Source organism: Coloeus monedula (assembly GCF_965178545.1).
Source record: "Coloeus monedula genome assembly, chromosome: 26".
NCBI classification, from domain to species: Eukaryota; Metazoa; Chordata; class Aves; order Passeriformes; family Corvidae; genus Coloeus; species Coloeus monedula.
This window is the reverse complement of record NC_138806.1, coordinates 2,296,816-2,312,133: the sequence shown is the minus strand read 5'-3', so window position 1 is coordinate 2,312,133 and position 15,318 is coordinate 2,296,816. Positions and strand designations below refer to the sequence as shown.

The window sequence follows — 15,318 nt, the reverse complement described above, 5'->3', positions numbered from 1 at the left end:
CAGGGTGGCCGCCGCAGGCCTCTGCAGAACTGCTGCCCCATCCCAGCACTGCCACAGGCTGGTCCCACCTCTGCATCAAGCTCCTACGTACAGCACTTACAAGTTTCGGCATTCTTTGCTGGGTATTTTCTGATTTAATAAGTGTTTTGTAGCTGTGGGGACTGGAATGACTTCAAAACAGAACATTAAGAACAAGAGGAAGATAATCCAACCCCTTGCTCTCACATTTTAATTTCACAATCTCTTTATCAAGAGCCACATTTCCATCTTCCTTCACTACTCTTAATTAGAACCCTTTCACCTGCATCACTGGCAGGTAAAGAGGGAGAGGAAGGTCTGGCCCGTCCAAGGGCCTAAGGGGAGGTGGGCAGAGCACAGCAAGGGCCTGGATGTGCCCCCAGCTCCTCCCCACTCCTGTTCCATCACCCACCCATTTCCAGCCCCTTTTCTGAACCCCCACCAGCTCTGGGGCTGTCCCAGCCAGCCACATCCCACCAGTCTGACCAGTGAGGTCCGGTACAGACAGCACAGGCTCCCACTCCTTCCAACCCCAGTGCAGTGGGACCCATTTCCTACTGAGACCCAAATGGGAGCCCCCCACAGCAGCCCCGTGGCCCCCTCCCCCGCAGACCCCTCCTCCATCCACACTGAACCAGGATCAATCCTGGAACTGGTCCTGCTTGTTTATTTTGGCCCCAACATGGTGGTAAAGGTAAAAAAAAACCCCTCAATTTTGGTTGAAAAAAATCTTTATTCACAGAACATCACATGAATCACATCCCACCCTTGCTCCTTTATGTATAAAATACTGGTAAAAAGTTTTATTCCAGAGGCAAATAAATTGCCACAGAGTCCCCTCTTGAGAGAGCAGTTCCTCCTGGAACTCGTGCCACAGTTTGGAAGCAGAAGTGAGGTGTTCAGTGAGGAAGGAAACACCACCGAGCTACAGCAGCAAAGCCTCCCGGCCTCCAGTTCACTTCCTTTGGCAGGGCCCACAATCCCACCAGGGCTCCAGCTCATCTCCCACTGCATCCAAAGGGGAGAGGTGGGGCTTGAAGGAACCACAAATGTCCCTGCCCTGTCCCACTGCAATGGAGGCTTTTGGAGTTTCACACAAACCACCTGAGAGCACGGATGCTCTTGGAAATCTCTTTGGATTTCACAAGCACTGCAAACATGTTTGATGTCACACATCCTCAAATCCAGTTCCCCAGGTGGTTCCTTCAAGCTCCACGTGTCACCTTTGGATGCCATGGGTAGCAAGGACACTTGGCTCACCAAGGGGAAATCAGCCTGTGCAGGGACAAGGAGAAGGCAGAATAAATCAAGAGGAAAACGTCTATTAAAATGCCAAGCTAGGCTCAGAAACAGAAAAAAAATCCAGTTCCAAGTATGTTATGGCTCCTACTGCAGCCCAAAAGATTGGCCAGAGTCCCAGCCTGGTGTAAGATAAACCCTGCTACACCAGGTCACAGCTACAGAAACTTTGAACAATAACAGCCTTAAACTCTAAACCCCAACACTGTAAAATCAAGTGGAATTGGATCAGTTCATTGGAACTGAGATTTGCCAGGGACCCCCTGTAAGTGCTCAGCTGCCCTCTCAAGGGCTGAATCCATCAGATTTCATATCCAAAATAAATTTCAGGCAAATTTGGATTTATGATTTCTATTACAGACACAGCAACACAGATGCTCCATCACTGCAGATTCCCTCTTTTCCTTTAATTCCTTACTCCCTTGGGCTCAAATGAAAACCAGTTCCATATTTGCTCTGCTACAGTATTTCCTTGGAAAACCTGGACAAATAGGGAACTCCAAGAGCAGGAAACACTCCAGAAGTATCAAATACATGGAGAAGTCCATGGACAGGGGCCACTGGTCACACTGGGGGTCTGGCTGGGCCCCACCCCACCTCTGGTCACCAGCATGGCCCTGTCTCATGGTCCACATTCCCTAAAATTCCTTCTGAAATTCTTTCAGTTATTAAAACCCTTTCTCCCAATTTGCAACAAGCCACATAATGAAAGCAAAGCTCAGTGCGGTGAGGACAGAATGCAGAACTTGTGATTAGTTACTAATCCAGAGACCCACAACCATTCCAGACAGAAAACAAGGAAGGAATTGCCAGCATGAGGCCACATCATCTGGATATGACACATCTGGGCCACTGTCAGACATCAGGGAATGCTCCAGACTTGCTGCACATTGGGATGGGAATGGATCTGTAGGGTGACAGAAATGGATGATGCCCAAAATCCCAGGATGGCCCCTCTGTCATCCCCAGTCTGCAGGGAAAGCGGTGCTGGATTGAGACAAGGATCTCACAGCTCCAGTGTTTCACTGAGACAGGGAATGACCCCAAGGAGACGAGTCCCAGCCAGCACCACCCCCGGGAGGTGACATGTCCCAATGTCTTTCACAGTAACTCCACAGGTGCAAAGGGTACCACAGGGAACACCCTTCCCAAGGATGGGGACATCACCATCCCAAGGCACAAACTTGAAGGAACTCTCCATACCAAGCTGATTTTCAGTGCCAGGCCTGTTGTGCTGATCCCACCATTCCTCTGGTGTGAAGAACCTGTTCCAGTTCTGTGAACAATCCCACACCTCCAGGCAGTACAGGGGGACTCACCTGCTCTATCCACGTAAGTTCCAGCTCCAGAGCCCCAAACCCAACCAGCACCTCAGGAAATGAATGCAGCTCCCCAAATCTCTGTGCTTCAGCATTAGAAATGTCAATTTAGGAGGCTGGATTTGGCAGGAGACCCAGGGAGATGCCACAGGCCTGATGTGCATCCCAGTGGAAGCAGGAGGGAGCACAGCACTCGGCATCCCCTGGGAAGCAGCAGGGCAGAGAGAGGTACCAGAACATCCCTCAGATGAGCAGAGCAGCATTTTAGCCTAAACCAGAGAGATCTGTGCTGGTTAATACTGTGTGTGAAGTTAACTGAGGTTATAACCGTGCTCTAAGACTCTTCCCCACACATCCTCCTCCTCCAAGCAAATGGAACCGCAGATGGGAGCCCTTCACCTCCCAACTCTTTTTGCACACTCAGTCCCACAGGCTGAACTCAGGCCCATGAACACTGTGAAATTCTCTGTGCGAAGTGCAGGGGTCAGGTCAGTGCTGGCCAGCACAGGAAAGACTCGCTGCATCCTATGCTGTGCCTTTGCATCCTCCCATCCCTGTGTGCCCAAAGGGACATTCCTGCCTTGCTACAGCTGGGCACAATGTTCACTTCTGCTTCCTATTAACCAGACTGTTAAACCTGCAGGCTTGAGGTGAGAGCAGTAAAGGCCAGGGGTTATTTTCACAGGGCCATTCTCAAGCACAGCATCCCCGGACACATTCATTTCCCGACGTGCTTTTCACGTGACACTGTCCGAGTGGGATTTGTAAACTCTGAAGTCCACGGGAAGGGCTCATCCAAAGCAGCACCCAGAGGAAAGTCAGTCCTGGAGACACTCCTCTTGCAGGAGTTCAGCAGCTCATGTCAGGTACTGCACGACGAGGAACATGATGAGGCAGGTCACGGCCATCCCCCCCAGCATGAGGAACTTGTCCTGGAAGGCGCGTTTCTCAATCAGCCGCATCACCGTGTTGGACAGGCCCAGCATGTTGGCAACGTCCAGGATCTTCTTGTGAGTGCCCTGAAGACAACACAGCAAAGACACAATTACACTCATGCTCTGAGCCTTCTTATTCCACAGTCCACGCATATTTCTGCGTGGATTCTAGTCCATGGACTTCTCCCAGCCAACCATCCCTACCATTCCACAGGAGGTGGCCACAGGACCCTGGAAACAACTGGATGTTTGACTAATTCATTCATACACATGAACAGGAACGTAGTTAAAGACACAAAACAATCTGTCTGGACAGAGACAAGATAAAAAGTGTCTCAGAAAAATGCGCTCCCTAAGCAGGAGTAAGAGTTTTCCTGGTCCTGTTCCAGTCACAGTCTAAAAAGAACTTCAAGCTCTGACCAGGCAAGGTTTTGTGCAGAGCTCCCCTTGCTGAAGTACAGTTCATACCAACAGAGACTGACTGAGAAGGTCCAGACACTTGCAAGGGAAATGGCAGAAAAAAGGAAGATAAATGTGTAATTAATGCCATTTGCTGAAATCCTTGCACAGAAAAGCGCAGGGTGCTGCAGGCAGGACACTTGGAATTAGGAATGTGGATCCCACTATTACCTCAGCAGCAGGGGCACAACAGGAATGCTGCTTTATTTCAGGGCAGTGGTTGGAGGAAACAGTATGAAATACTGGCACAGAGATGTGCCCCAGGCACAGGTCAGGGTGGGACATTGTCCCGAGTGGGGAGAAGGGAGAGGACTCAGGGCTGCAGAGTCCCAATGGCACAGGAGGTGAGAAGGACCCTTCCAGGAAAGCTGTACACACCTGTGGGCAGGCAGAGCACTGAGCCACAGCCAGACACCGGCCAGGACCCTCCTCACACCCACGTGTGCTCAGGGCAACTGCCAGGAGGGGCCCTGCCACCCCAGGGATAATGGACAGTCCCTCACGGTGACAGCTGGGCTGTCCCTGACAGAACACCCCACTACAGGATGCTGTAACACTGGGTTCATCTCTGAGCCAAGTCAACAGCACAGATTCCCATCACACTGCTGAATTCCATGCTTTGACTTTGAAATAAAATCTTTAGCCTCCCTTCTTCAGTCCACGTTATTTTTGGTCTCAAAAGAGTGAAAATGCAGAAATTGGGAACTGTCTTGAGTATAAACTTGACTCAAGATCAGGAAGGCTCTCCAAGGAGAGAATTTAGATCAACTATATTAGACCCACATGGAAAAGTGTCTCAGTTCATAAAACACAGACTTGCAGTGATGAACTACATCATCAGTGTTCAAGGCAGTTCAGGCCCTTCACTGGTCAGGTTGTGTCTCTGCTAGTTCCACATAATCTGTTTTCTCCATTTCCCACACCTCTCATTAACCTCTTGTGCACTGCTCTCAGGCTCAGCACCTTCCTGTCTCCGCAGAATCCTTTCACACTGCTTCAGAACAAAACCAAACCGTGCTGGGAGAACAGAAACCAAATATGAAGCTTTAAAATGAAAGCAAACCACAGACAGGGAAAGCTCTTCAAATTCCTGCAGTCAGAGAACAGTGAAATTGTAGAACCGGATCAGTTCTGGGAATACTCATTCCATACCTGTCTATTTATACCCAAAATGCACAAAGTTACAGAGAATAAAGCTATTAGTGTCCAGAGGAGGGACACGAGGGTGGGGAAGGGTCTGGAGGGGCCACAGGAGGAGCAGCAGAGGTCACTTGTTCAGCTGGAGCAGAGGAGACTGAGGGCAGAGCTCAGTGGGGGCTGCAGCTCCGATCTCTGCTCTGTGACAGGGACAGGACCCCAGGGAACAGCTGGAGCTGTGTCAGGGGGATTTGGGATGGAGATCAGGGAAAGGTTCCTCCCCCAGAGGGTGCTGGGCACTGCCCAGGCTCCCCAGGGAATGGTCCCTGCCAGAGCTGCAGGAGCGTTTGGACAGCGCTGCCAGGGATGCCCAGGGTGGGGCTGTTGGGGTGTCTGGGCAGGGCAGGAGTTGGACTCAGTGATCCTTGGGAGGCCCTTCCAACATGGGATATTCCATGATTCCACATAACCCATTTCTCTTTGTAGGCTGTCTCTACACCAGCTGCTTCTGCTAGATGTTCTCAGTGTAAGAAAAACTGAGTAAGGGGAAAAGGAACATAAACAGACATTTCCTCACCTGCGAGGGACAAGCAACATCCCCCAGGGACATGATGGCCCCAAAAGCACAGACTGTGTGTATGAGCAGCCATAGACAGACACCCAGCAATTCCCTGCTGCAGGGCTGGCCCAGAGCTCACGTGCCTGGCAAAGGCTGGAGGAGAGCCAGGAGGCCCAGGGAGATCCAGCAGGAACCAGGCAGTCACTGCCAGCCAGCCAGCAAAAGCAGCCACGCAGGACTGGTGGTGCTACAAGAAACAGCATTTCCTTATCTCTGCAGGGCACCAGGTCCTGCCAGGGCTTCTCTATGGCACTGGCCAGCTGTGGTTGAGCTCTCCTGACCTGTGATGGGATGCACCTCCTTCTCTGGGACCCTCCAGAATCCATGTGCTTCATCCAGTCCCTCATCAGAGATTACCTTGGATCAGTGATATCCCAGCTTGGAGAATCAACTCCAATTCCCTGTGTGCAGCACAGGAACACTGATGATTGGATGCCCCAGGCCAATATGATCAGCCACCAAAGCAACCCAGTGCTCAACACCGAGGACAAATGTCCACAATCCTCTCAGGGATGCAGGAACTTCAAGGAAGGTGCTCTTTCCAAAAAGCATTCACAAACCCCAGTCCTCTCCCAGCACTAGTAATGAGTCCTTCCAGCCCTTTCCTCATGAGCTGGCAGCAGAACCCCTCCCTGTCCCCACCAGTCCTGTGGCCAGACTGCTCAGCAACATCATTCCTCTGCAATGAACACTGAACTACCCACTGAGGTTTTTCTAGTAATGGACCTTGTCTTAAAACAAATCCATACTCACCAGGTCAGCGAACAATTGACCTGAACCAAGAAGCTAAACCTCATCTTGGAAAGAACTCAGCTTTAAACTCTGCTTTAATGTCTCTGTGTAACATCTGTGGGTGCAGGGCCTGGACACCAGACTAGGGAGCAGAAAAGGAGCTGCAGCCCTGCTTTGGACCCTCTGCTGGTCCTGTGCAGGGCTCAGGGAACACCAGGCAGCCAAGAACCCTGAGATCAGGGCAGCAAAGTGCCTGGGCACATCCAGCTCAGCTCCCCATGTGCCAGCTGGAGTGCAGACCAGGCTTGCACTGCCTGCCACACCATGGAGCTGCAGGTGTGACAGACCTGACCAAATCTGGGATTTATGTCATTAAAAATGCCTAAATCTGGCAAATACATCCCAAAACAAAGCAGTGTCACAAAACTGACAACAGTGGTTATCCCCATCAGAAGATGGATACAACACAGGCATTCCCCTATATTTTTCAAAAGTCCCATTTCTCCCCACATGCTTCTTATTAAAAAGCTTTTTGTATCCCTGAGCTTTTCACTCAAAATTTACCATCACTTTGAGCAGTCTGTAAAATAAAAGACAAATATTTGCTATGAAAAGACATGCAGCAATGCATACCAGCAGGGAAGGAGGGACTGTTGAGGTGCAATATCTTTATTACTAATCTTAACCCCAAGTGCTCTACACCAACTTTGTGGCTGCTCCGAGGGATGTTCATCTGAACCAACATCTCCCTGCCAGCCAGCTACTGCCACTCCTGAACCAGAACTAAAAAACAACAATCAACCAACGAAAAACAAACATAATGGAATAAAACATAACACTCAGCACTCCAGATGCTGCCCTGCAGGTGAAGGCCAGCCAGCCCCAAGAGATCTTAAAGGTATTACTAACAGGATGATAAAATGTAAAGATTTCTGGTTGTTTAAATGAATTTTGGGCCTTTCCAGCATCCTCAGCTCGGAGCAATGTACTGTAAACAACACATATATTGATTTGACTTAGCCTGATCAGCATAAACACAGAAAAACGTGGGGTCTTTCTGGTAAAAAATGATGCCCCCACCTTTAATGTGACTCTCTGGTCCCTCAGGCCCTGCAGGATGTTGGTGCCACTGCCAATAAGCTCATCCATGCCACGGTGGGCACTCTGCAGGGATTCATTAAACTGCAAGGTTTCGTCGATCGGGATGGTGGTGTCAGAGTCCTGTGGGGAAAGCAGGGACTCGGTTACCTGCTCACTCAGAAACACAACATGCACCAGCAGACACTGCAAAAACCCAACAGGACTTGGAGGACTGCGCTTAAACATTTTTTTTCATAATGATTTTAAATACAGCATTGATGTTTGAGTGAAAAGAGTCATTTAGAGAAGACAGGGAGGAAGCCAAAAGGCAAAGCTGAGCAGATGCTCAGCTGCAATGAGATCTCAAGGATGAAAAGAGCAAAAGCAGAGAATTTTTATAATCTCAGTAGGAAAGGGGACTGCAAGAGAGAACATCAAGGCTAACAGAAGGTGTTTAACAAGGTGTTAAACACCAAGAAGGTGCTCAGTCACTGATCACTGCAAGTGAAAGACTTGTGGAAGATTTCACACCACATTTCTGAGCAACAAAAGGCCTGAAAAACAAAATGTTGGAGATGACATCTAAACATTTACAAAACAGCACGAATTTCTGGCAGTGAGGGCAAACAGACATGGGCCTGGTTCCCTGAGCTCTGGCTCACTCATCACCCAAGGACCTCATTTAAAAAAAAAAAAAATTAAAAATTAGTATTTTTCAAGTTTTTCCAGAAAAGATGCATTCAACTAGGAACTAGGAATCCTGAAATGGAAATAAAAGGGTAAAACTCTAATCTGGACTGCACAAGAGGCCAGGGATGGGATCACCCCTGTCTGCCAAAGGCCTCCAGGTCTCTGTTTTCTGGACACCACTCCTTCCAGAGGGGCAAGGAAATGGCTCACTGCTCCCACATGGTTTAGAGCAGGAATTGGGATACTGGTACGGGAGAAGTGTTTGGAACACTGATCACCTGCTCCAGGTATTCAGAACAAGAACCACCCAAAGGCAGGATTCAGTCAGAGATGGTGAACACCCTCCCTGTGCCCAGCAGCTGCAGGTGACACACAGACACAGCAGAACGTGCTCTGAACAGATTCTTTGGTAATAACCCCAAATGTTCATCTGAAAATGCCACGTAGGACCCAGAGCCTGGGCAGGGGTTCTGCTCACTGTGAAAGAAGGAAGAATCAGGGACAGAGCTCTCAGAGGCCCTGGATGAAGGGGCTGTGGCAGAACACACAACCCTGGCCCGCTGTGAATGCAGCACCAAGGCTCACACACGTCTCTGAGCAGAAGCACTGAGATTTCCAAGTGAATGGCTCTTATTCCAGAGATTTAACAACCTCCAAACCAGCAGGTTCCATTTCTGTACAAACGGTTTTTTTTATCCACTATAAGGCAGTAATGAAAATAGAGAAGGAGATTTGTGACACCCCTCCCGAGGAGATGAGATGGCACCAGAGCTCTGTTTTGCTGCTTGTGATTTTCTCCAGGTACAAGGAAAGGCTTTAAAGATAAAGACCATTTATAACTCTGAATTAAGCAAACTGTTCAGAACACTGCTACAAGCTTCAAAAAGCTGTTCTGGATGTTCCACTGATTTACACACTCAGCTGACATCTCTGGTAGAATAGGGGAGTACATGAATAGGAACTGTGTAAACCTGTAACCAAGAGAGGCTGATAACTGACAAATAAATCATCATTTTCCTATTAAATGATCATTTTAAAGCCACATTCTTGTAGCAAGCTAAAAAGAAATACAAAATAATCGTGTCTTTTTTTATCTGTGATATCTTTCAATATCTGAAGGATAAAATAACCCATTTGCTCTATATTTTGTATCTGTAATCCTGCTACTGCTCTTTAAAACTGTTCCACTTATACACCTTTTGTTTCTGAACAGCAAATTTTCCTGTAGGAAAAACCTGTCCTGACTTGCAGGGAAACATCACAATGTTTCAAAAACAACAAACTGCAGTGTTCCTTTCAAGCCTTGTTTATAATTTTGAAATAGCCAACACAATACCAGACATTATCTTTCTGGCAGGCTTTGAGAAATGCATCGAACTGCCCAAATCTCAGTTCATTAGGACTGCACACATTCTTGCTTTCTTTCTTGCCCTGACAGTGACTGACAACACAGATAATGAATGTTAGGTGAGATGCCTTTAAAAAGGGGAAAAAAAGGAGATTTTTTTTTTTAAATAAAGAATAGTAGTATAAAAAAAGCCCCAACAACAACAACAACAAGACTAACTTTCTAGTTGCAGAAAAGTAAAATCTGAAAGCAAAGCTGCATTATTCAGAGCAAAATTCCTCCAGGAATTTGCACTGGGGGGGCTTCCCAATGCAAGAACTAAGAATTAACAAGAACAGGGGGAATACATTCATGTTATTACAAACTTTTTGACTCATTTCCAGGCAAAAAGCAGGCCTTCAATCCAGCTGTGTGCTTTGTGTTTGGCTAAACTGAAGTTTGCTGACACCTGCTGCCAGTGGGGTGTGTAAAGCCAGGCTTTTCACAGCTCTCAGGATATGGCAAACATTTAACACAAATCCAAGTAAATGTACACTTCAGTACCTACCTCACTGACCCTTTTACAACTGCTATGTAAACCCAGGTGGACCTGCACTGGATAAAACAGGAGCAGCAGCTTCTGGAGCCTTTCCCTGCTGCCTTAAGAGCCCAGCTTTTCCTCACGAGAGCTGTACTTGATCCCCACATTTTTTGATTCTTCTCTACCTTTACTCACACTCACAGCAGCTCCCAACAGTCCTGTTTACATCCTGCCTGACACCCCCCTGATGGATTTGAGCTGTGGAGCACTGGGAGCCCAAGCACAGATATTTACGTTGGTGGTGAAGGTGCGAGCCAGCAGCTCCTCCCGCTGCCGCTCCTGCTGCTCCCGCAGGTACCGGCGGTGCTGGAAGTTCCTCAGGGCTGTCTGCAGGTGCTGCACATCGTATTTCAGCTGGTCAACTCGCCTGCAAAGGACCAGCAACATAAAAACACTCTTCTTTTCTGGTGGTTTTTGTATCAGCAAAGGAGCATCATAAATTAACAGTGATGAACAACAAGGAATGATGGGTTCTACTTCTCTAGAAAATGCAGGGCATCCAATGCTAGGCCGAATTCCACACTTACATCTCCCCTGTCTCATTTTTCTACTACACAGGTGATTCTTTCATGGGTGATTATTTATTTTAATCAATTATTTAGCTTCCAGGCTAATGACAGAATGTGAAGCAGAACTCCTGAGCTCTCTTGGACATCCTATCCCATGGACTGTCTCCTCAGGAGTTACATAACAATATCTGTTCCTCGTTTAACACAGATTTGGGAAGATGGTAGGATTTGTACAGGTTCTATTTAATGACCCCTCTTCACAAAGAAGATGAAGCTTTCCAGTTTCTTTAATTAGCACCATGTTCTTAAGTTTGAGGGTTTATTAAAAGGAGCTCAAAAGTCAGTGGGCAATACAAGAGACATCTCAGACATCTCCACTGGGCTGAAACAAATCATGTCCAGAACTCCACTGGCCCTGATTAAATGATTGGTTAAGTTTAATATTTGATTACCCGATTATCCTGACCTAGTGGAAGGTGTCCCTGCCCGTGGCAGGGATTGGAACTGATCTTTAAGGCCCCTTCCAACCCAAACCATTCCAGGATTCTATAAAGAAATCAATGAGTATTTCAGATACTGACCTCTTTCTTTAATACAGGTGACATGAAATCCACCCCTACTATCTAAAATGAGATTTTGGACTAAACATTAATAATTGAGTCACAGAATTAATTAAGAACAGCAAGTCCTGATGTTTGTGGTCCAAGCTCCTTGCTCAAAATATTGCTCACTTCAGAAACCTCTTTGTTTCAGTCACCAACAGCTTGGAAAATAGCCCAGAAAAAATGACACCAACTGAAGGAATTTTACTCTCTACCTCCACAAATGCCATTAAAAGCAAGTGAGAGAGAGAGAGCATCCAAGTGCATGTTCTGCTCATCTGAGAACAGAGCCAAGAATCCAGCTGCATCACCAATCTGACTTGATGATCTTTGAGGTCTCTTCCAACCTTAATGATTCTCATTATCCTGTGGTTAAACAGAGGAAAGCAATTTTGCCTCTGTGCCTCAATTTTGCTATTGTAGAGCACAGAGATAAGTTATGCAAAATACAAAGATTTCACACAAATCAAAAGGCAAGGGGCTTCAATAAATTTAATTAAAATAATTACAAAGACTACCCTGCATAATCAAAGCAAAGCAGTGAACTCACAGTTTGGCATTCTGCCGCTTGTTGGGAGGTTCTTTGCTGGACAGGATTTCCAGACGTTCCAAGTTGCTGAATATGTTGTCTATTCTTGCCTGAATCTCATTTTCTACCACTGCAAGGAAATAAAAAGAGAATTTGATTTGAATTAAAGAACTGCAATCTGATGAAGGTAAAAGATCAAAAGCATTCAAGGCAGTATGTAAAACCTGACATCCTTACTGGATGAAAATAATCAGGTAAGTGGGAACTATAAATATCATGAAATGTCACTTCTTTAGCTCAGTAATTTGACACTCTCACCTTTCCCTCCTGCTCTGAGGAAAGCCCCTGCTCTTTTCATACATCTGAGCCTCTTTCCCCATCAGGTCTATGAATTAGGATTTCAAGCCCCTACATTCCCCCTGCAGCCCCCTTCCTGCTCCCTCAGCAGGATTTGCTCTCACAAGAACACAGAGAAACATCATCAACCACCTGCCAACCACTCCACATACCAGGACTTCCCAGAAAACCACATTCAGCAGTCTGGGAAGTATGGCATTGTAGGAAGAGTGGTATAACCACCACAAAACCCACAACCTGGATTAGTAAGTCATTCTTTTTTGATAGGAAATTTATCACAGCCCTTTCTACAGCCCAGACGTGGTTCACAAATGTGTTCAAGGTAAGAGAAGTCAGTGAACCTGTGCAGAAATGCATCCAGTCAATGCAGTGTCCTTTCACCTCAGAAGTTCCTGATGAAACCCATTATTAGTGACTCATGCAGGAATTAAGGGTTCAAGCACAGGTCCAAAATACATGTGCCAATTCTGCACTGGGGTAAAAAGTCCTGCCACACATATCAGAGCATCTTCTTATTAGTCATTTATGAGCACAGGGTTATAGTCCAAATTTACTGAGGCAATTTCAGACCTAATGGTTCTACACATTTCCCATAAGCAGGTGGAATTACAGGTTCTGACTCTGCTGCAGCAGCAATTGTCAGGATCATCCTGCTTAAGTTCCTGCACACAAAATCACACAGCATGTTCCCCAGAAACTGCACTGAGCATCTTTAGGGGAAAGCTGCCAGCTGGTGGATGCTGAAGGGATAACAACACAGCAGGGCAGGCACAGTCACATCTCTCAGCTTTCTGAGCTTCTAACAAACCGGCCCAGAGATGCTCTCAATTTGCAGTTCCGTCCACACCAAGCTGTTCATTAATTCAAAGTGTCCAAAAAACCTCCATCGATGTGGGGATTTTGATCTCTTTGTGCTGAAGGCCTGCACAGACACCCTGAGCATGAGTTCGAAAACCTAACAGCACCAAAAATTTGGCATTCTACCACGACATTAAAGAGGCACCCACAGCAAGCACTCTCTGTCAGTTAAAGGATTATAACAGGAAGATGAGGTAAATTCTTGTCCTGTCTTTTCTGCTCTGTCCTCATACAGAACATCACCTTATTGAAGTTAGACAGTACAATGATTTCAGTGCATTCTGAATTGGTGATGTGTCTCAGCAGCTGATCACAATGACTCAGGAGCTAAATTTGTTACAATAATGACTGTAAATATGAGAAGGCATATAAGGTTAAAGATGCAAACTAAATCAACCTCCCTCACTCACTCATTACTTACAGTGCACTGACTCTTTGTCTGAAGTCTCCAGGCGCCCCATGTAAGACTGGACCTCATGGACCTGCCTGTCAGGAGAGAAAGAGAAAATGAACAGAGAAGTCACTTAACAGCTATAAAATCATTTCTCAGTACCTCACTTTTCAGCTTCTTTTCTGAAATGTACTTTTTAGAACAGCACAGGAATCAGCAACACAGTGTTAAGAGCAGACAGCCCATCCCTGACCACCAACCCAGGTCCTCAGCAGGAAGCAAACTGTGCTCTCACTTCATAAGCACCTACAAAATAGTTAAAAACAGAAATCAACATGAAGATTATGAAAAGCACAGAACAACTCTTCTACAAGAAACAGCTGTTCAGCCTGGTCTGGAGATGACAGTGAGGAGACATCCAAGAGGAAAAGATGAATAAGGAATGATTTTCACTCTCAACAAGACGTGAATTCACAGGCATCAAATGAAATTAAAAGCTTTTAATTATAAAAAAGTACTGTTGCTGGACAAGCAGTGGCAAAGAAAAACAAAACAAAATACTGCTGGTTGTTAAATTCTTCTGGAACTGGATGGGCTTTAAGGCCCATTTCAACCTGAATCATTTGATGATCATAAGGCACTACAGAAACGGGAACAGGACAAGATCATTCTCCATATCTGTAACAGCTGCCTCCAGGAGGATGTCCTGCTCTTCCCTACAGGGTCACTCTGCATCACTATTCAATGATATAGAAATGATGATTCAATACAAGATCTAACTCAAGTCTCTTACCACCCCACCTCCCTGAACAGAGCTCCACAAAGAAGCAAATTACCATGGAAGTTCAGAATATTAGATTAACCGTGTCCTTTGGCCCCTTTCCCGTGAGTTACTCCATATGTTGTAATAACAGAACCGCGACGTTTTTTGCCTTATTTTGCAATTCCCACACCACTCCTCTCCTCTCTCCCCAGACCGGCACTACCTGTCAAATGTGGGACTAATCCTCAAGGAGCCACACGCCTCCAGAGGTGGTTTAAACTGCGGCAGCCGGACCCCTCAAACTCTGCTGCCGCAGAAATCCTTATAAACGGGCACGCTTTAAATAAATCTACATCAACAAACGGGAATCATCGCCAAGCCCTCGGGGCTGACGTGGCACACGCGGCCCGGGGCTCTGCTCCCGCCGCGGCCCCGCTCCGGGATGGGGTTTTATGGGGGAAACGCTTTTAAAGAGCGCTGAGATCTGTGGGGTGTCGGCCCTGGGCTCCCGCACACCCGGCCCCGGCCTCACACTCGGCGTGCGGGTGCAGCCCCGAACTCCCCCCGATCCCTCACACACCAGCTGGTTTGAGGGTACAGTCCCTCGCACCCAGATCCCTCACACATCAGCTGGTTTGAGGGTACAGCCCCTCGCACCCAGATCCCTCACACACCAGCTGGTTTGCTGGTACAGCCCCTCGCACCCCCCGAGCCCTCACGCACTTGTTGGTTTGCTGGTACAGCCCCTCCATCCCGCACCAGCTCCGCTCCGCACACGTCGCCTCCGGCCACTTCCGGCTCCGCCGCCTCTCGCTGCTTCCGCTTCCGCCTCCCTGGCCGCGGTCCCGCCCCTACACCGCCGCCAGGGGGCGCTGCAGGACAGGCGTGGCGGGGCCGTGAGGGGCCGTGGCCGGGCGGCCCTTCCCACACGATTCGTGTTGTGGCTCCCTCCGTTCGCAGCATGGAAATAGTGGCTGCAGCTTCTCGGTACCGTCAGCGAAGGTGGTGTCAGCTACGAGAGCCGCCTGGGTTCGCGGAACTGCATCCCCTGCACCGGAGCATGGAATTGAGTCATGGTATAGTCCCACCCGTG

At 47.6% G+C, this 15,318-nt stretch overlaps 1 protein-coding gene across 2 annotated transcripts; it reads right to left on the bottom strand.

Moving 5' to 3' along the window:
• Positions 1-747: 747 nt before the first annotated feature.
• Positions 748-14,992, bottom strand: GOSR2 (golgi SNAP receptor complex member 2). Of its 2 annotated transcripts, XM_082297157.1 has the most exons (6): positions 14,949-14,992; positions 13,493-13,557; positions 11,878-11,986; positions 10,451-10,583; positions 7,599-7,739; positions 748-3,655 (listed from the first exon to the last, which is right to left on the bottom strand). In XM_082297157.1, exons 1-6 carry the CDS (start codon positions 14,975-14,977, stop codon positions 3,494-3,496), a joined length of 639 nt encoding a protein of 212 aa, XP_082153283.1. In that variant the 5' UTR covers positions 14,978-14,992; the 3' UTR covers positions 748-3,493. The 2 variants fall into 2 exon arrangements, with proteins under 2 accessions (XP_082153283.1, XP_082153284.1); XM_082297158.1 differs by lacking the exon at positions 7,599-7,739.
• Positions 14,993-15,318: the final 326 nt, after the last annotated feature.

Excerpts from the sequence above, each read along its gene's own strand:
- GOSR2 (XM_082297157.1), bottom strand. The coding sequence starts at position 14,977 with ATGGAGGGGCTGTACCAGCAAACCAACAA. Across the intron at positions 7,740-10,450 it reads CTCGCACCTTCACCACCAAC|GACTCTGACACCACCATCCC; the intron begins GTAAATATCTGT and ends CTTTCCCCACAG. Across the intron at positions 3,656-7,598 it reads ACCAGAGAGTCACATTAAAG|GGCACTCACAAGAAGATCCT; the intron begins GTGGGGGCATCA and ends TGTTGTCTTCAG.